Source organism: Prorops nasuta, unplaced genomic scaffold (assembly GCF_024137725.1).
Source record: "Prorops nasuta isolate Cenicafe-Biocafe unplaced genomic scaffold, Cenicafe_Pnas_1.2 PNAS00033, whole genome shotgun sequence".
NCBI classification, from domain to species: domain Eukaryota; kingdom Metazoa; phylum Arthropoda; class Insecta; order Hymenoptera; family Bethylidae; genus Prorops; species Prorops nasuta.
This window is the reverse complement of record NW_027116830.1, coordinates 2,201,781-2,221,254: the sequence shown is the minus strand read 5'-3', so window position 1 is coordinate 2,221,254 and position 19,474 is coordinate 2,201,781. Positions and strand designations below refer to the sequence as shown.

The window sequence follows — 19,474 nt, the reverse complement described above, 5'->3', positions numbered from 1 at the left end:
ATTGTAACAGAGCTGTCTATATATAGATATCACTTTGCAACAGAATTACTGAGACGCTCATCTGATGTACACTGACATTCATCGAATCTGCTCGTGAAGAATGGCCTACTAGATTTGTAACTAGCTGGACAGCTTCAGGTCTCTAGTTCTCACCAAAGCGTAAAACGTCACGGTGACGTCAGATGACGTCACGATGACGTATTGGAGTCGTGGTGGGGAGAATAAGGAGAATCTGGTAAATTGCATATACTCGAGTGTAGCGGTTGATCGTCTTACTTTTGTCAAAAGTATATCATCTCGGGATAAAATGGTATAGTAAGAATTTTCTTCTTTCTCTGTCTAATAGCATAAGAGTGAGAGAGAAAGACATATGATACCCCATGTGCCCATTGATTCTGCTCGAGCACGTTTTTGGTATAGTGATAGGAATTTTGGTATACTGATAGAAGCGGTAATAATATAGTAATCAAACGACAGATCAATAAAAAGAAGAGGGCATATTCCAATGAGTGAAGTGTCAAAATGTGCAACTTAACCTCTGTAATTTGTATTAATTTATTAAAATAACTTGTAAGTGATGAACTTTTAATAAAATCATATTAAGTGTTATAAATTTGTATAAAAAATATGTATTTTAGTTTTAACCTATTATTGTGTAACATATGGTGTATAAAAATAACTGAAAATATATATTTTAAATTAAATTTATGTTGTTGATATTTTGTCAAGAATAACACATCATTAACTTTTATATTAATAATAAGGAGCTATATTCTTGAGTCGTAAAGTCCATTGGAGCTTGCAAGTCAACTATGGATCCCAAGCTTACAGCAATAAGATTCTACGAATAAAGAAGATGCAATTCATTATTAAAATAGATAATCGTTAACTCAGATTTTTTTGCAGAAACCTAATATCAATAGTGACAAGCTTTCGTATCTATTTCCAATTGGTGATGCTGGAAGAGAACCTCTGAGAGCTCCTGACAGCTCAACTGCCACAGGTCCAAGAAACAGCTATTTACGTAAATCTGTCCAGTGTCATGCAATACATTATCCAGAAGCCATTCTGCTATTATCCAGCTAATGTTTCTACGCAATATAATTAATTACTTATTAATTTTCAAATATACTAAATATGTAAAGAAGAAAAAGCCAATATATTAAAATCCATTTACTTACACTACATCTCATTACGTAACCATGAGTGAATATTGTTGAATGGTGACAGAACAGTTTATAGTTGCAGAATCAGAATACATTCCTGTTGTGGGTAATGTTGCTGGGTCCTTTTGTTCTTTCGCAGTATCCAAAAGCAGCAAATTTGCAATGATTTTACAATTATAGCCTATATTCGAAGAAAACTTTAATACTTAAACTTAAATTGAAGAATATTCAAATGATTAATAGTAACTCCTTACGGATTAAGATATCTTGCATTATTTTCAATTTCTGCTACCAGTGCGTATAGGCAAATTCAGTGGTAAATTGTTATTCTCATCACTTAGAGCTTGTTAATCCTGTAAGTTACGTAGCACTTTAAAGTGGGCAAACAAATCCTTACGCTGCATTATATTAGTCTTCTCTTCCTTCGCTAACTTTTGAAAATTCATATATTACTGTTATCCACGAGTATATTTACCCAGTGGCTGAAAAATATTAGAAAGAGTATGAAAATTCATTCTTAAAAGTAAGCATAAATTATTTCCATATTCATAAAGTTATACATACCTATTCTATTATTTAGCTGGATGTTAGCTGCCACGAAGACATCCATATGTAATGTGCCTGCCCTCCTTCCTTTTTAATCCAGTGTATTATCCTAATAGTTTGCTGCAGGACAGTCTTAAGTCAGAAATAGATTGAAGTGTGATAATTCGGTTCTACTTTCTCTTTACCCTGGCCTACCATGAGGAGATACTCTTTTTTATCTTGATTTTTCATAACGTAAATGATAAATAATTATTCCTGAAATAAAAACGTGCACACACACACATATATATATATATATATATATATATATATATTATTGTCTTTTCAGATTATATACTCTATTTTTTATCTTATATAATTTATTTTTTTTTTCTTTTTTTCAGTACTCCGAAAATTGATTTACGTTAAATAATATTGGTGGCCCTGAAAAGGGCCGATTTTTGGATCCGACACGTGGCAGAGCACATTCCTTTTTTATACCATGCAATCCGATCCATCTAAAAAAATACCCATTCGAAACCAACAACAGTAAAGCTCATTCAATAATCCGTCCAGTAGCCATTCCGCTCGATCACTTGATTAAGTCGATTAGGTATCGAGTTAGTCAAGTTAGCTAAGAACTCTGGGTCAGACCTAAGGCCTTCCCAGATATTCTTCGCTTGATCGAGAATCGCTGCCCTCGTCCTCGCGCCTGGCTCTATCCATCGTCTGGACATCAATGCCCAGACGTTCTCAATTAAATTGAGATCCGGTGATCGAGCGGGCCAATCCACCACTTCCAACTCCGGGTGTCGCGCAAACCACGCTCGCGTTTCGCGTGAGGTATGGATCGCTGAATTGTCCTGCACAAATCGGATCACCGGTACTTCATCCGCGGGATATACATTACGCACGCTTGGGAGAAAAATTTCTTCCAAGATGCGAATGTATTCCCGGGAATTCATACGTGGAGAAATCTCCACAAGATCACCGATATGTTCACCGGAAATCCAGCCCCATACGCCACACGATACGCGTCCAGACCGATGAGTCTGGAAGACGTGGTTTGGCTGCAACCGGGTATCGTTCGGGCGCCACACGTGCAAGGCCTGAGCCTGAGAGGGCAACGATATGAAAACCTTTTCATCGGTCCATATCGTAGCCTTCCAATCTGCACGGCTCCGCGAAAGATTCGCGAGGGCATAGCCAACTCTCTGCTCACGGTGAGCAGGAGTTAATGGGATTTTACGCGCTGGACGACGGCAGTGAATACCTGCAGAGTGTAAACGCCGCAGGCCGGTGGTCACTGAAGCTGGATAATCTATCTCCTCCACTATGTCGCTGACACTAGCGAAGGGATCTTCTTCGATCCTGCTCAGCAGCTGCTGGTCATCGATCTCCGAAGTCCTTTTCTGCCCTCTGTTCTCCGCTCTCCGGTCACGCAGTGCGTGGTCTCCGCCTTCGCGGTACCGACGTATCCAGCGCCTGACGGTGGTCTCGTGTGCCCCGCAGAGTACAGCGATCTCACTCGCGCTTTTCCCGCACTCAAAATAGCCAATGGCTCTTCCTCTGGTAGCCTCACTATGCTGTGACATCGTCGACGTATCCAATAGATATGAATGTTATAACAAATTAACGTTATTATAGATAAAAGTGAATAATGCCTCGATTATTGAATTAGAAGTATCGATAATAACGTTAATTTGTTATAACATTCATATCTATTGGATACGTCGACGATGTCACAGCATAGTGAGGCTACCAGAGGAAGAGCCATTGGCTATTTTGAGTGCGGGAAAAGCGCGAGTGAGATCGCTGTACTCTGCGGGGCACACGAGACCACCGTCAGGCGCTGGATACGTCGGTACCGCGAAGGCGGAGACCACGCACTGCGTGACCGGAGAGCGGAGAACAGAGGGCAGAAAAGGACTTCGGAGATCGATGACCAGCAGCTGCTGAGCAGGATCGAAGAAGATCCCTTCGCTAGTGTCAGCGACATAGTGGAGGAGATAGATTATCCAGCTTCAGTGACCACCGGCCTGCGGCGTTTACACTCTGCAGGTATTCACTGCCGTCGTCCAGCGCGTAAAATCCCATTAACTCCTGCTCACCGTGAGCAGAGAGTTGGCTATGCCCTCGCGAATCTTTCGCGGAGCCGTGCAGATTGGAAGGCTACGATATGGACCGATGAAAAGGTTTTCATATCGTTGCCCTCTCAGGCTCAGGCCTTGCACGTGTGGCGCCCGAACGATACCCGGTTGCAGCCAAACCACGTCTTCCAGACTCATCGGTCTGGACGCGTATCGTGTGGCGTATGGGGCTGGATTTCCGGTGAACATATCGGTGATCTTGTGGAGATTTCTCCACGTATGAATTCCCGGGAATACATTCGCATCTTGGAAGAAATTTTTCTCCCAAGCGTGCGTAATGTATATCCCGCGGATGAAGTACCGGTGATCCGATTTGTGCAGGACAATTCAGCGATCCATACCTCACGCGAAACGCGAGCGTGGTTTGCGCGACACCCGGAGTTGGAAGTGGTGGATTGGCCCGCTCGATCACCGGATCTCAATTTAATTGAGAACGTCTGGGCATTGATGTCCAGACGATGGATAGAGCCAGGCGCGAGGACGAGGGCAGCGATTCTCGATCAAGCGAAGAATATCTGGGAAGGCCTTAGGTCTGACCCAGAGTTCTTAGCTAACTTGACTAACTCGATACCTAATCGACTTAATCAAGTGATCGAGCGGAATGGCTACTGGACGGATTATTGAATGAGCTTTACTGTTGTTGGTTTCGAATGGGTATTTTTTTAGATGGATCGGATTGCATGGTATAAAAAAGGAATGTGCTCTGCCACGTGTCGGATCCAAAAATCGGCCCTTTTCAGGGCCACCAATATTATTTAACGTAAATCAATTTTCGGAGTACTGAAAAAAAGAAAAAAAAAATAAATTATATAAGATAAAAAATAGAGTATATAATCTGAAAAGACAATAATATATATATATATATATATATATATATATGTGTGTGTGTGCACGTTTTTATTTCAGGAATAATTATTTATCATTTACGTTATGAAAAATCAAGATAAAAAAGAGTATCTCCTCATGGTAGGCCAGGGTAAAGAGAAAGTAGAACCGAATTATCACACTTCAATCTATTTCTGACTTAAGACTGTCCTGCAGCAAACTATTAGGATAATACACTGGATTAAAAAGGAAGGAGGGCAGGCACATTACATATGGATGTCTTCGTGGCAGCTAACATCCAGCTAAATAATAGAATAGGTATGTATAACTTTATGAATATGGAAATAATTTATGCTTACTTTTAAGAATGAATTTTCATACTCTTTCTAATATTTTTCAGCCACTGGGTAAATATACTCGTGGATAACAGTAATATATGAATTTTCAAAAGTTAGCGAAGGAAGAGAAGACTAATATAATGCAGCGTAAGGATTTGTTTGCCCACTTTAAAGTGCTACGTAACTTACAGGATTAACAAGCTCTAAGTGATGAGAATAACAATTTACCACTGAATTTGCCTATACGCACTGGTAGCAGAAATTGAAAATAATGCAAGATATCTTAATCCGTAAGGAGTTACTATTAATCATTTGAATATTCTTCAATTTAAGTTTAAGTATTAAAGTTTTCTTCGAATATAGGCTATAATTGTAAAATCATTGCAAATTTGCTGCTTTTGGATACTGCGAAAGAACAAAAGGACCCAGCAACATTACCCACAACAGGAATGTATTCTGATTCTGCAACTATAAACTGTTCTGTCACCATTCAACAATATTCACTCATGGTTACGTAATGAGATGTAGTGTAAGTAAATGGATTTTAATATATTGGCTTTTTCTTCTTTACATATTTAGTATATTTGAAAATTAATAAGTAATTAATTATATTGCGTAGAAACATTAGCTGGATAATAGCAGAATGGCTTCTGGATAATGTATTGCATGACACTGGACAGATTTACGTAAATAGCTGTTTCTTGGACCTGTGGCAGTTGAGCTGTCAGGAGCTCTCAGAGGTTCTCTTCCAGCATCACCAATTGGAAATAGATACGAAAGCTTGTCACTATTGATATTAGGTTTCTGCAAAAAAATCTGAGTTAACGATTATCTATTTTAATAATGAATTGCATCTTCTTTATTCGTAGAATCTTATTGCTGTAAGCTTGGGATCCATAGTTGACTTGCAAGCTCCAATGGACTTTACGACTCAAGAATATAGCTCCTTATTATTAATATAAAAGTTAATGATGTGTTATTCTTGACAAAATATCAACAACATAAATTTAATTTAAAATATATATTTTCAGTTATTTTTATACACCATATGTTACACAATAATAGGTTAAAACTAAAATACATATTTTTTATACAAATTTATAACACTTAATATGATTTTATTAAAAGTTCATCACTTACAAGTTATTTTAATAAATTAATACAAATTACAGAGGTTAAGTTGCACATTTTGACACTTCACTCATTGGAATATGCCCTCTTCTTTTTATTGATCTGTCGTTTGATTACTATATTATTACCGCTTCTATCAGTATACCAAAATTCCTATCACTATACCAAAAACGTGCTCGAGCAGAATCAATGGGCACATGGGGTATCATATGTCTTTCTCTCTCACTCTTATGCTATTAGACAGAGAAAGAAGAAAATTCTTACTATACCATTTTATCCCGAGATGATATACTTTTGACAAAAGTAAGACGATCAACCGCTACACTCGAGTATATGCAATTTACCAGATTCTCCTTATTCTCCCCACCACGACTCCAATACGTCATCGTGACGTCATCTGACGTCACCGTGACGTTTTACGCTTTGGTGAGAACTAGAGACCTGAAGCTGTCCAGCTAGTTACAAATCTAGTAGGCCATTCTTCACGAGCAGATTCGATGAATGTCAGTGTATATTGACAAAAACAATAAAACAATAATACAGGTCATGCAATTGCACTTGAAGTCTCTGAAGCTGTTTCAGTGCCATTAGCGTCATCAGAAATTTCCGATGTAACATAAGTTTGGTTATACTCTTTGAGGGTGTGATTCCTGGATGTAGCAAACTGCTGTGTGTAGTGTCATATCATCTCCAGTATTGTTTATAGTATTCACACTAAAGTAACGTGCCAATCGAGTTACTCAGATCAGGTTGGCTCAGCCCTCAGCAGCATGGTTGTTGCTACATGTGTTCGAGAAGGTTAGAATGTAGAATGCGATGGACAACGAATGCTTTTCCAGCTATTCCAGCTCCTGCTCTTGCGGCTGCAGTGGATCATCGGATACTTTGATCCAGCCATATGAACCATGCTGCAATTGCTCCTTCGACCCATATTCTGCGGACGAGCCAGAGGAGCTTCACGATGTCCAGTTTCTGCTGAAAAAACTTGCAGCCATCAAATGTCAAATGAAAAAATGGAATCTCGAGCGACTGCAGATAGAGAGCCAAGCCAGGACGATGAGGAAAATGCTCCAGAAATTTGGTCTGCGTCATTGAATCAATGGATAACATTTTTTTATTAATACATGAGATGTCTTATTTATGTGTGTGTGTGTGTGTGAATGTGTGTAGGGATTTTTTGTAACAGTCCTCTGATTTTGCAGGAGTAAAATTGGATGACACCAATAAAGTAGATCCCTTGGTACAGCATTATCAGATTGAATGTGAGAATTTGAAAAATAACAAGGCGGAGCTGGTGGATACTGTTAGAGATCTGAAAGAAACCTTGGCTGACAGAGAATGCTGCGAACATCCTTGTGAAGAGGTTGTCAAGTCGCGGGAAAAGATCCAATTTTTAAGAGAGCGCTTTAACCTTGAAAAAAAGGAGTAAAGTAGTAGTAGACTATTAAGGATTCTTTTGATTTGTTATTTGTTTCCCAAGAGTAATGCTTTCTCTTTGCTGTTGTTGGTTATCGTAGAATGAGACTTGTAATATCCAGTTTGAAGATGAAACTAGCAGAGGCTGAGGAAGAGAGCTCTTGCGAAGGTCTGAACAGACTCAAGGCTAAGTTGAGGGAATTGATGGCTGGCAGGGAAAAATCTGATCAACAGGTGTCAAAAGTTATGGAAAAGTCAATTGAGACTCTGGTAGACTTTGGCAAAAATTGTGATGAGCTTAAACTTGAAAATGAATCCTTGAAAGCTGAAAATTTAGAGTTGAAGAAATCTTTGGCTGCTGGTAATGTCAATAAAGATATGGAAAGACCAAAGGATGAACAAACTCAGTCTGAATTGGAGGAGCACATAAAAGAATTGAACAATGAACTTGAGACCCTGAGAAATGAGTTAAATAGTCTTAGGGCTGAAAATGAAAAGCTGCAAAATGATCAGAAAGATTTACTTGAACAAGATTCAGCTTTGAAAGCCCAACTGGAGCGTCTGAGAAGCGAATTGGGAATACTTAGAGGGGAGAATGGAAGATTATTATCAGTCCAAGAGGATAGCATTGAGAAAAATTATTCCAATGAGAGAAAATTGAGAAGAAGTATAGATGAATCGAGCAAAGAACTGGATATTCTGAAAATCGAGCTGAATTATTTGAGATCCGAAAATGAAAAACTGCAGAAAGCCCAAGATGATTTGCTTAAACAAGATGCAGCCTCCAAGTCTAACCTGGAGGATCTTAAAAAGGTATTGGAAGCTTTGAAATTGGAGCAGCAAAATGTTTTAGAAGAGAATGAAAGGTTGAGACAAAAATTAGAGGAATGTAACAAAGAGCTGAATGATACAAGGTTAGAGAATGAAAAGCTGCAGAAAGCTCAGGATGATTTGTTCAAGCAAGATTCAGCCTCAAAGTCCAATCTGGAAGAGCTTAAAAAAGTATTGGAAGCTTTGAAGCTGGAGCAGGTAAATTCTACAGGAGAGAATGAAAGCTTGAGAAACAAGGTAGAAGAATCTAGCAAGGAGTTGGAAAATCTGCAAAATAAGCTCGGCCTTGTTACATCCGAGAATGAAAAACTGCAGAAAGTCCAGAATAATTTGTTCAACCAGAATTCAATCTTGAAATCCAACCTGGATAATCTGAAAAAAGAATTGGCAGCACTTAAAGAGGAGAATGGAAAATTAAAATCCCTGCAAGAAATGATTATTGAGAAGAATCGTGATAATGAGAATAAATTGAAGAAAGCTGTAGGAGAATCAAACAAGGAATTGGAAAATCTGAAAAAAGAATTGGCAGCATTTAGAGAAGAGAACGAAAAATTAAAGTCTCTACAAAAGGAAATTATTGGGAAGAATAGTGATAACGAGAATAAATTGAAAGAAGCTATAGAAGAATCGAACAAGGAAGTGGAGAATCTGAAAAAAGAATTGGCAGCACTTAGAGAGGAGAATGGAAAATTTCAATCCCTACATGAGGGAATTATTAAAAAGAATCGTGATAACGAGAATAATTTGAAAAAAGCTATAGAGGAATCGAATAAGGAATTGGCAGCACTTAGGGAGGAAAATAAGAAATTAAAGTCTCTACAAGAAGAAATTATTGAAAAGAATGGTGACAACGAGAATAAATTGAAAAAAGCTATAGAAGAATCGAACGAGGAATTGGAGAATCTGAAAAATAAGCTGAATCACTTGAAATCAGAGAATGATAAACTGCAGCAAGCCCAAAATGACCTGGTCAAACAAAATTCAATCTTGAAATCCAGCCTTGAGAATGTTAAGAAAGAATTGGAAGCCTCGAATCTGGAAAAAGAAGCTCTTAAAGAGGATAATAAAAAAATGAAATTGCTCCATGAAGAAACTATAGCAAAGAATCGTGATAACGAGGACAAGCTGAAAAATAAGACGAAAGATCTGAACGAGGAGTTGGAAGCTTTGAAGAACGAGTTGACGAGTTTGAGATCTGCAAAGGAGCTACTGGTAAATGCCCAGCATAAATCCCAGAATACAGAGGACACTTTGAAATCAACACTGGAGAGCCTTAAAAAAGAGTTGGAAGCTTTGAAGTCGGAAAGCCAAAATCTCAAAGCAGAGAATTTAAGATTGAAATCGCTCGAGGAGGAAGGTAAAAAAGCTCGTGATAACGAAAATAAATTGAGAAAGCAGATGAAAGAATCGAGCGATGAATTGGAGGCTCTAAAGAATGAGTTAAATAATCTAAGATCCGAAAATGAGCAACTGCAAAATGCTCAACATAAACTCCTGAGTAAAGACGAATCTTCAAAATCTGCCTTGGAGAACCTTAAAAAGGAGCTGGCAGCCTTGAAATCGGAGGAGCAACGTCTCAGGTTGGAGAATGAAAAATTGAAGTCACTCGAAGATGAAAATAAAAAGTGTCGTGATAACGAAGGAAAATTGAAAATGAGGATAGACGAGTCGAACGATGAGTTAAAGTCTCTGAAAAATGAGCTGAACACTCTGAGATCTGAGAATGACAAGCTGAAAAAGGCTCACACTGATTTACTGAACCAAGAAGCAGCCTTGAAATCTACTCAGAGTGACCTTAACAACGAGCTGGCAGCCTTAAAAACGGAAGTCCAGAATCTTAGAGCGGAAAACCGAAAATTAAAATTACTCGAGGAGGAAAATAAGAAGAGTCGTCATAACGAAGATATGTTAAAGAAGAAAATGCAAGAATCAAACGATGAGCTAGAGGCACTGAAAAGTGAACTGAAGAACTTGAGATCTGAGAAAGAGAAAATGCAAAGTGCTCAGAAAAATTTACTTGATCAAGATTCAGCCTTGAAATCCACACTGGAGGACCTTAAGAAAGAATTGGCTGCTTTGAAGCAGGAGCAGAAAAATCTTAAAGGGGAGAATGAAAAATTGAAATTGCTTCAAGAGGAAACATTGAAAAACAATCGTGAAAACGAGAATATGTTGAAGAGCCAGATAGGAAAATCTGGCGAAGAGTTGACTGCTCTGAAGAATGAACTGAGCACTCTGAGGTCAGAAAACGAGAGGCTACAAAAGGCCCAAAATGGTTTGATGAGTCAAGAGGCTAACTTGAAATCCAGCCTGGAGGCGCTTAGAAATGAATTGGCTGCCTTAAAGTCTGAAGAGAAGAATCTTAGAGAAGAAAATGAATTGCTCAAGTCACTCCATAAGGAGATTACAGAAAAGAATGCTGATAATGAGAACAAGTTCAAGAAAAACATGGATGAATTGAGCAAATCGAACAAGGAGTTGGAAGCATTGAAGAATGAGCTGATGGCATTGAGATTAGAGAAGGAAAAATTGTTAAATGTACAAAATGAATTGTTGAATCAGGAAGCATCCTTGAAATCCAACCTGGAGATCCTTAAAAATGAATTAACAGCCTTAAAGTTAGAGGATAATAATCTCAGGTTGGAGAACAATAATCTCAGGTTGGAGATTGACAAGTTAAAATCACTTGTAGAGGAAAGTGAGAAGGATCTTATTGATCTTATGAAGGAGAATAAAAATTTCAGACACAGTTTATCAAAGTCTGACGAAGTTTCAAATGAACTAGAAAAATTAAAGTCACTGATAAAGTCGAAAGAAGATAATGAAGAGGAATTGAGGAAAGATTTATCAAAGTGCTCGATGGAAAGAGAGAAACTGGAGAAGGAAGTGCAAGAATTGTTGCAAAAACTGCAGGAAGCTGAAAATGAAATTAATAGATTAAAGAAACCTGAGACAAAGAGTAGATCAGCTTCTCAGCAAACTGAGAAAGAAATGGGGAAAGTACTAAGATATGAGGAACGAGTAAGGGCAATTATTTTCTTTAATTATACAAGTTAATTTCCCCTTTATTTATTAATTAAAATAAATGTAGGGCTCGGGTATGGACACCGCTTCTAATATCAATGCAGAAACCAGTGCAGATTTCAATGTAGAAACTGCTACAGATTTCAGTCCTGAGGGTTGGCTAAAGACCTTGACTTTGACTCAATTAGCAGAGTTGCATGATGAAGTTTGCATTCTGACAGCAAATCTGGTTGGAGATAACAACAATAATGTTTTCTCTCATGTAAGTTATAAAAATGGAACTTGTTGATTTGATTAAAAGATTACTCGTTTTTATATTTCTAGGTGTGTCATTGTGGTTTAACGAAAATCTCAATTCCTGCTGGTACAAGTCCCAAGTTAGAAAATGATTACAATAAACTGAACAGAAGAATTGCGGCCCTTCAAAGGCAGATTGCAGAAAGACAAACAGAAACTGATTTAAAATTGCAGGAACTAAAAAGATCCTTGAAAAACGAACAAATGAAATTGATAAAAATTTCCGACGATATGAATTTACAGAGAAAACGAAATATTTATCATGCTAGATTCAATTGATAATAATAATAATAACAAACAAAAAGGACAATAAAAAATAAATGACGTATGTCACGGAATGTCGTGTCTAACCAAAAAAAGCATGCATAGTTTATAAAAATGGCTAGTCCTCAATTTTCTTCTGGATAATTATTAAACAAAAAATTGAATCTGGTGAAGCTTAAACAAATTTATAGTTAATATTAAACATGAAGATGAAGAGCCAAAATATAGTAAGAAGGAAGAAGGGAGAGTCTGAAGGAAAAATGAAGGTTGTGGAATTTGCAGCAATGACTTTAAAAAGATTAAACTCGATGTTGGAGAGTCTACAGCCAGGAGTTCATACTTACAAGAGTCCCGGTATAAAATTTAATTTTTCTCAAGAACTACTAGCAAAAAGTTGGACATGCTTGAAAAATCATGAAAACCCGAAAGTCTTGTACTATTCCGAGGAAAAGGTCTGGTACTTAAAAAATAAGCTTGATGAGTTCGTGAGAACAGACAGGACATTCGAGATTGCTGTTACTGGAATCGCTGCGAAAATTGGTGTGACCATCGCTAATCTATCCGAAGAATTGGTTCAAAGCAAAGAGAAATGTCTTCTTTTTGAAACAGAAAATAATAAATTATTTTTAAAATTCTGTCAACTAAATGCACGTGTAGGTCAATTAAGAAATGAATTGGATGTGTCAGAGAAAAAAAACGAAAAACAGAGAATTGAGAGTGAAAGAATTTTCTTAGGTAAAGATAATGAAGTGAAAATCGTGGAAAATAAATTAAAGACTGAAGAAGAAAAAAATTATAATCTTCTTAAAGATGTTGAAAATATGAAGAAGCAACTAAAACAAATTTCTAGCGAGGAACAGGATAGTAAAATGAAGCTAAAGAGTCTTAGAGAAAAATTGAGTAATCTTCAAAAAGAAACGAAAACAGCATCAGAAGACTCCAAAAAAATGTATGAAAGTTTATCTAAGGCTAAACTGCAGCTGATCAATAAAGCTAAAGAGATTGAGTCTCTGAAATTAAAGAATCTAAAACTGATTGATCAAAATAAAAGTTTAGAAAAATCAATAATAGAGAAAGATCAGAAAATTGGTAAGTTTATTGAAAAAATAGAAAATAAAAAATCAATAGGAGAGGCTATAGGAACCCAAACCAATTTGAATATGCAGGAACTTTATCAGAAAATAAATAAATTAGCTGAGGCTGAAGAACATCAAGGAGAAGTGTCAGCCTTGAAGGAGGATTTACTCAAAATTAAAAATGATAAGGAAGAATTAATTACTCAATGTTTTGGTTACAAAACTAAATTAAATGATTTAAACATGGAAAAACTTGCCTTAAAAAGAGAGCTTGAATTTTTAAGGAGCTCAAATGTCAGTACAACAATTAGAATGAACAAATTAAAAGATACCTACAAGACTTTGCAAAAAGCCAATGCAAGTTTAGAGCACAAGGTACTAAATATCCTGTTAGAAGTTGATGAATCAGAAATTGGAAAGTCAGAAGAGCTGAGAAATAAATTAAAGTCTGCTTTAAAAGAGTACATCATAGCCAAGCAATCCATCTGTCAATCATATAGTGATGTCCACTCTGATAAGTTTAAATTACAATTTGTTGAAGGAGATAATCCCAAAATTTGAATTTTGTCTAAATGGATTTTAATGTTTTAAAAGTATTTACATAATTGCCATACTTATGTATTGGTTTAAATTTATGTGAAGGTATTTACAAATGACTTATTTATTCACTGTGTACACACTAATACAATAATATAGAGATGATTATATGTAATAATGCACATACATACTGTTGGCACTATCTTTTGTAAAATTTTGTCATTTTCTTCAGACCTCTTTCTTGTATATGTACAGCTTCTCGATATCACTCCATTGTGCTTGTGCTGGTATGCATACAGTGAATAAAAGTATTGATCCAGTACTGGATTTTAACAATGTAACAATAATATCATGTGTATCTGAATATATGAATTCAAGCATACAGTTTTTGCAATTATCTTGCTAATTTCATTTCACTAGAACACTTTATAAAAATAAAATAGTTAAAGTTATGTAATATTTAAACTATAATTTGTACTACTCTTCATACATTAAAACTCTCTCCACAACCACATGTCCCTTTGATGTTTGGATTATTAAATACAAATTCTGAGCTTAATTTTGTCTCTATAAAATCCATCTCAGTACCTAACAAAGATAGTTGAGCCTTTTTATCAATCAAAACTCTTACATTATCTTGCACTACTTCCTCGTCAAATTTATTCTTTTCTTTGGCATACTCCAATGTATAACTTAAACCATTGCATCCCCTTTGCCTCACGCCTACCTTCAATCCAATCTACAAAAGTAAAAATTCCCCTATTATTTTTAACATCTCAATAAAACACTTTGTGAAATGTCAATTTGTTTATTCCAGTTAAAAATAGAGCTTGCGCAACAGTAAATCACGAGTTTACAAATATACATAGGATTTTCGACTTTACTTAATGAAAAAGCCGGAAACAATCTCTTCGAAATTACTCACATATTCAGACTTGATTTCCAAAAGTTCTTTTATTTTTTTAACTGCACTGGGTGTCTGAAAAATAATCAGAAAACAGTAAATGCAAATGTAAATACAGATCCATTTTGAGGTTATATCGGGATATATTACACATTAAGAATTTACGAATGACAAGATTTCGGAAGGTGCTTTTTACAGTTTGAATGAATCCGTAATGACGGAAATACTTACTAGTGTAAGAGCAGCTCTTGTCGGAGTTATTTTCCTCCCTTTCACTGTTCGAACTGTGGCAGCAGCCAAAGTCGACGCCATCTTAAAATTCATTCTTAACTTTCCTCGTTCCTATCATTTATATCAAATCCAAAGTTTCATTTCTACGGGCTGGTTCCTCTGTTCCTCATAATCCTCATTTCGTTTTTTAACACTACACAACTTCCAAGTCCAACTTCCAACGTGACGGGATAGAAAGACGCGTGGCAGCCGGATTCGGAGCCGGAGAGCGTCAGATTCCAGTTGTCGACTGACACGCGTGATAAGAGCTAACTGAGGAAAGGAAGAGAAGACAATAAAAATTTACAATTAATAAGAAAGTACTTTTGACTTAAAAAGAATATTCAGAATAAAAAGAAAAATGAACAAACTCGTGATATCTTGCATTGCTGCTCTTTTTCTCATTAATCTGGTAAATGGAGAGACTTGTCAGAAACCAGAAGTCCAGGCCTCTGCCTATGTCACAGAAGATGCCACTGTGCTGACAAATGTTGCCTTCACCACACAATTTGTTTTAAAGTGCTCAAATGGAGTTAAAGCTGTCTCCCTTTATGCAGAGGTTGAAGGAAAATCTTTGCCTGCTGTTAGATTGAGTGCAGATAACAAATATCAGGTAATTTCTTTTTAAATTATTCAAACTACAATTTGCCTGAGAAATTTTATTCTGATAACACTAATGGTTTCTTACCTTGGTTATTTCAGGTTTCTTGGACAGAGGACATCAAGAAGGCTAGATCTGGTGATTACAATGTTAAGTTGTATGATGAGGAAAGCTATGCAGCCATTCGCAAAGCTATCAGGAATGGAGAAGATACTAGCAGCGTTAAACCATTGGCTGTTATTCTTCTGAATAACCCAGGTATCTATATGGGACCTTGGGTAAATTCTGAATTTCTTGCTGCATTCTTAGCAGCTCTTGTCTCCTATGCTGCTTTTTCAGCAAAATCAAAACTCCTCTTGTAAAATTAAATACTGTTAAAAGTGTGTGAGAGATGAATGGAATTTTATACTTGTGTGATGATAATATTTATAGTGAATTATCAAATAAATTGTTTAAACTGTATAGTATGATTAACTTATAATCTTATTATATATATTAAATAAGGAGAAATAAATAATACGAACTAAACGTAATGTTGTCCTACGAGGAATGCCCAAAAAATAGAAAAGGGGTATGCAAGCAGTAGATGATAATAGTAGAGCAGCACCGTCGCCATATTATCATCGATTCTTTCGCTAATAGTTTGATCGTTTTCCCGCAGAGTGTAGAGTGTCTCTGTAATCATTGTTTTCTTAAACATAACCTTACTGACCTTATTATACGATCAAATTTATTTGTATGATTTGTAGACTTGATGGGAAATCAGAGCATATTTGATAGGCGTAGAATGTATATTAATATAATAAATCTGTAATTTACTTATGAACTTTAAGATTTTATTTTTTAATTATTAATTTATGATCTTTTCAGGTAATGTATGTGTGCTAAGAAGATATTGTTTATATTTAATGACAAGCGATAGTTATTTATTTATACATTTGACTATTTTCAGACTAGTCTAGTCTGATGTGATAATAATTATGACAAGACATAGGCTATGTTTGCACTTGACTTATTCCTGAAACTTTCAATTATTTTTTGTGGCCAATGCCTTTATGCAAGCTCCAGAAATCATCTTCCTTTATTACCATCATTTTCAGAATATAAACAGCCTAGTTATGACATAACTTTGTTAATAGACAATTTGAATCTGCAAGAGTGCACAATTGTAGAAATTGGAGAAGGATTTTGTTCAGTAAGTTTTGGCAAATCAACTTTCTAAAGAATGCAGAGCTGATAGTAGGAAATTAATTTAGATTTTCCTTGAAGTAAGAGATGCTGAAAAAGAAATAAAAGAATTTTTTATTGGCTCTTGTTCCTGCTCAACATTACACCTTTGGAATTTTTGTTCTGAAAATCTCAAGAAAAAACGAAATGCCAGTTGCATCTTTGCAGAGGCAAATCCTTTGTCCGATACTAATGCTAGGGTTCATAGAAGATTCTGTGATATCGGATTGTTGAAAGAAAATGCTCCAGAATGTAATTGCTCATTGAAACTTGCAGGACATGATTTGCATAAAACAAGAGGTCAATATTTGATTATTGAGAAAATTGAGAAGCTAATAATTGAGTAATATTTTTAGGATTTCCCACTTGCTTCTTAGATCCACTTCCTGAATCATTGTGCTCTCCTAGAGGAGTATGTGGGATTGCCCAATGTTCAGGTTTAACTATTAACGGAATTCATTCTCCTCATTGTGCAGACAATTGTCCACACAGGCAGCCAGTATGGATCATTTATTTAGTTTATTCAAGTAAATTCTAAAAGTTTTATTCAGTTCCAAACTTTATTATTAGTTTTGTGAAGAAGTAGAATCATGGACCTCATTACCAGTTAAGATCACTTCTGAATGGTCAGACTGGTCTACTCCAAAATGCAGTAGCTCTTGTGGGACAGGCTTTCTAGTATCCAGTGCTTTTTGTCGAAATCCAATAAAGTATATTACTGACAGAATCAGATTGAGCAACTGGATTTTCATCTTTAGACTTTTATACAGAAATATTTTTTGCAGAAGAGAGCCAGCCAATGATTGTGTTGGGCCAGGAATTTTATGGTACTTATTTAATTATTAATAAAAGATTAATTCAATAATTTCTGAAATAATTCAATATAATATTTTTCAGTTGCCAAAATTGTACTGAACAATGTCGCTGCACCGTTACCAGCAGCAGCGGAACAATGGTAGTGACTCGATTCACAGAAGCTTGTATGTCTATGGAAGGTTGTGCATTGAATAACGAAGGATCATTCGTGCCTAGTAAGAGACTGTTGATTTAGTCAAAGATAAAAATAAAGAAGCAATAAAATCACAGGTGTTCCAAGGAGAATAGTCCAGCGTCGGTTGCTGGACATCCGCAGCAGAAAGTGGAAAATGATAAGAGCACCATTTGTAGGTCACCTTGGAAGGATAAAGAAGCGGTACATAAACGTGGACGATTCAGACGATCAGGATGAGGATGATGATGAGGATGAGGAGGATGAGGAGGAAGACGATAGAGGTATCGGAGGCGTGGACGATGAGACACAGGAGGAGAATGAGAACGAAGATTCTGACGACGAGTTGGAAAAGGAGGAGGAAGAGGAGGAGGAAGGGGTGAATGGCACAGGAACGCCAGTGCTTTATTACGACTACGGTTAGTACTGACGCAGAGGCTCTTGGCGTTTTTCTAGATGGCCTCCTTGGCGGAGGAAAGTCCAAGGAAGCGCGCTCGCGTGCCCAGGTCCGATTACGAGGGTGAGCAGGTCATCGAACCAATCCAACAGTCTCTCAGGGTCAGGCAGTCCGTTACTAACGAGGACTCCTGTGAGGAGGACAAAACGGATCCTCCTCTACAGTATTATGAATACGGTGAGGAATGGAAGTCTGGATTTCTAGTCTCAAGAAAAATCAATATCATTCATCTTTTATTCATAATTAACATTTATCCTTAATCTTCTGTATCCTTATCTGACTGCAAACTGTTATCTCTCCTTTATTCCAGATCCAGATGCCGTGACAGTCTCCCCTTCATCTTCTGGATCAATTTCCAAGATAATCAAACAGTTGTTTATTCTTATTTACTTGCTTAGGATGATCACTGACATTTAGCTCTGTATACTGAAAATATAACGAAAAATATTTTCTTTACTGGAGAGTGTTGATTGCAACATTTATAAAGGTTTCTTTTATCCTATGAATATATTTTGGTTTAAGATTACTATATGATGGTTTTACTATTTGAACGATTCAACTGGATCCTACGTAGCAAAAGTGGGGAACTTGACTTCGATGCGTCGACGCATTCAGGTGTCAGTGACCTGCCTCAAAAACAAACAAAAAAACAGAATTAATTCCGGTAAGCGATACTATACTAAACACGCATGACGCGCACGTCCGCAGGATACCGTGATCTCTACGGATAGTATTCAACAGCCGCCGGATCAGATCAGATTATGCGATGGGCTCTGACCGTAACTAATCTACCGTCTATGACGTACCTAGTTTTTTTCTCTACCTTCGCCTTGGACGATTAAATTAACGAAGAAAGTGACATCTCTTTAGGGAGTACTTGTTGCACAAATGATGATTTACAAGTGCAGATTTTCGTTAGTCTAGAATTGAGATGGTTGCAGAAAGGGAAGGTGTTCCTCCAGGGGTTGAGAAAGGAGTGAAAACGGAGTAAAAAGAGGATTTGTTTGGAATGCGAAGCGGAGGAGTGGCGAGGAGAAGAAGAAGTGAATTCAAGTGAATTGACTACGTTATTACAAGAGAGGAGAGTTCGTTCGTGGAGGGGATTGGGGGCCCGGGCTAGCGTAGTTATGCGATTGGTCGGTTCTTGTACCACGTGGCGCTCCAGAAATGGTGGGGATTGGTCGGAGAACCGCACGTACCGCGAGCGAAAGCGCCGAGTTTCGTTCTGGTATATTTACCCCGCGGTGTAAAGTCTCTACTGTGTCTCTCGGCGCGTGTTAACTCACGTCCCATTCTTCTCTTCCACCGCCGTATAGTCGCGAAATGCCGTGAATAGTTTTGAAGAATGCTGGCAAGAACATGAAAAAAAGATAGAGATATGAGAAAAAAATACGTCATCCGCCATTTTCCCGAATCGGCCATGTTTATCAGACGCGACCGGTGTGAA

General features: G+C 37.0%; 5 protein-coding genes and 1 long non-coding RNA gene across 12 annotated transcripts; 4 read left to right on the top strand and 2 right to left on the bottom strand.

Moving 5' to 3' along the window:
* The first annotated feature begins 7,652 nt into the window (after window positions 1-7,652).
* Window positions 7,653-11,994, top strand: LOC136783265 (uncharacterized). The gene is made up of 3 exons (XM_066743281.1): window positions 7,653-11,403; window positions 11,474-11,668; window positions 11,731-11,994. Exons 1-3 carry the CDS (start codon window positions 7,654-7,656, stop codon window positions 11,980-11,982), a joined length of 4,197 nt encoding a protein of 1,398 aa, XP_066599378.1. The 5' UTR covers window position 7,653; the 3' UTR covers window positions 11,983-11,994.
* Window positions 11,995-12,003: 9 nt separating this feature from the next.
* Window positions 12,004-14,094, top strand: LOC136783310 (uncharacterized protein MCAP_0864-like). Its single transcript, XM_066743376.1, has one exon. The coding sequence runs from the start codon at window positions 12,171-12,173 to the stop codon at window positions 13,602-13,604; it is 1,434 nt and encodes a 477-aa protein (XP_066599473.1). The 5' UTR covers window positions 12,004-12,170; the 3' UTR covers window positions 13,605-14,094.
* On the bottom strand, window positions 13,865-14,808 carry MagR (Iron-sulfur cluster assembly 1 homolog MagR). Of its 2 annotated transcripts, XM_066743459.1 has the most exons (4): window positions 14,716-14,808; window positions 14,506-14,559; window positions 14,071-14,319; window positions 13,865-14,004 (listed from the first exon to the last, which is right to left on the bottom strand). In XM_066743459.1, exons 1-4 carry the CDS (start codon window positions 14,806-14,808, stop codon window positions 13,975-13,977), a joined length of 426 nt encoding a protein of 141 aa, XP_066599556.1. In that variant the 3' UTR covers window positions 13,865-13,974. The 2 variants fall into 2 exon arrangements, with proteins under 2 accessions (XP_066599556.1, XP_066599557.1); XM_066743460.1 differs by lacking the exon at window positions 13,865-14,004 and having other exon boundaries at window positions 14,030-14,319.
* Window positions 14,809-15,113: 305 nt separating this feature from the next.
* Tapdelta (Translocon-associated protein delta) lies at window positions 15,114-15,883 on the top strand. Its single transcript, XM_066743453.1, has 2 exons — window positions 15,114-15,367; window positions 15,457-15,883. Exons 1-2 carry the CDS (start codon window positions 15,116-15,118, stop codon window positions 15,715-15,717), a joined length of 513 nt encoding a protein of 170 aa, XP_066599550.1. The 5' UTR covers window positions 15,114-15,115; the 3' UTR covers window positions 15,718-15,883.
* Window positions 15,884-16,026: 143 nt separating this feature from the next.
* On the top strand, window positions 16,027-18,461 carry LOC136783304 (uncharacterized). 6 transcript variants are annotated; one of them, XM_066743366.1, is made up of 9 exons: window positions 16,027-16,144; window positions 16,226-16,550; window positions 16,612-16,882; window positions 16,939-17,081; window positions 17,153-17,409; window positions 17,480-17,613; window positions 17,669-17,949; window positions 18,027-18,204; window positions 18,338-18,461. In XM_066743366.1, the coding sequence occupies exons 2-9, from the start codon at window positions 16,353-16,355 to the stop codon at window positions 18,442-18,444; spliced, it is 1,569 nt and encodes a 522-aa protein (XP_066599463.1). In that variant the 5' UTR covers window positions 16,027-16,144; window positions 16,226-16,352; the 3' UTR covers window positions 18,445-18,461. The 6 variants fall into 6 exon arrangements, with proteins under 6 accessions (XP_066599463.1, XP_066599462.1, XP_066599465.1 ...); XM_066743365.1 differs by having other exon boundaries at window positions 16,027-16,225; window positions 16,308-16,550; XM_066743368.1 differs by having other exon boundaries at window positions 16,027-16,550; window positions 17,153-17,292; window positions 17,368-17,409.
* Window positions 18,244-19,071, bottom strand: LOC136783361 (uncharacterized). Its single transcript, XR_010824251.1, has 3 exons — window positions 18,834-19,071; window positions 18,571-18,653; window positions 18,244-18,453 (listed from the first exon to the last, which is right to left on the bottom strand). It is a non-coding gene; the product is annotated as an uncharacterized lncRNA (long non-coding RNA).
* Between the last annotated feature and the right edge of the window lie 403 nt (window positions 19,072-19,474).

Coding starts and splice junctions, on each gene's coding strand:
- LOC136783265 (XM_066743281.1), top strand. CDS start 7,654: ATGAGACTTGTAATATCCAGTTTGAAGATGAAACTAGCAGAGGCTGAG. Junction 11,404..11,473: donor TACTAAGATATGAGGAACGA/GTAAGGGCAATT, acceptor AAATAAATGTAG/GGCTCGGGTATGGACACCGC. Junction 11,669..11,730: donor ACAATAATGTTTTCTCTCAT/GTAAGTTATAAA, acceptor TTATATTTCTAG/GTGTGTCATTGTGGTTTAAC.
- LOC136783310 (XM_066743376.1), top strand. CDS start 12,171: ATGAAGATGAAGAGCCAAAATATAGTAAGAAGGAAGAAGGGAGAGTCT.
- MagR (XM_066743459.1), bottom strand. CDS start 14,808: ATGAATTTTAAGATGGCGTCGACTTTGGCTGCTGCCACAGTTCGAACA. Junction 14,560..14,715: donor CAAGAGCTGCTCTTACACTA/GTAAGTATTTCC, acceptor ATTATTTTTCAG/ACACCCAGTGCAGTTAAAAA. Junction 14,320..14,505: donor TGGAAATCAAGTCTGAATAT/GTGAGTAATTTC, acceptor TTACTTTTGTAG/ATTGGATTGAAGGTAGGCGT.
- Tapdelta (XM_066743453.1), top strand. CDS start 15,116: ATGAACAAACTCGTGATATCTTGCATTGCTGCTCTTTTTCTCATTAAT. Junction 15,368..15,456: donor GTGCAGATAACAAATATCAG/GTAATTTCTTTT, acceptor TGGTTATTTCAG/GTTTCTTGGACAGAGGACAT.
- LOC136783304 (XM_066743366.1), top strand. CDS start 16,353: ATGTTTGCACTTGACTTATTCCTGAAACTTTCAATTATTTTTTGTGGC. Junction 16,551..16,611: donor TTGGAGAAGGATTTTGTTCA/GTAAGTTTTGGC, acceptor AAATTAATTTAG/ATTTTCCTTGAAGTAAGAGA. Junction 17,950..18,026: donor AGGAAGAGGAGGAGGAAGGG/GTGAATGGCACA, acceptor GCGTTTTTCTAG/ATGGCCTCCTTGGCGGAGGA.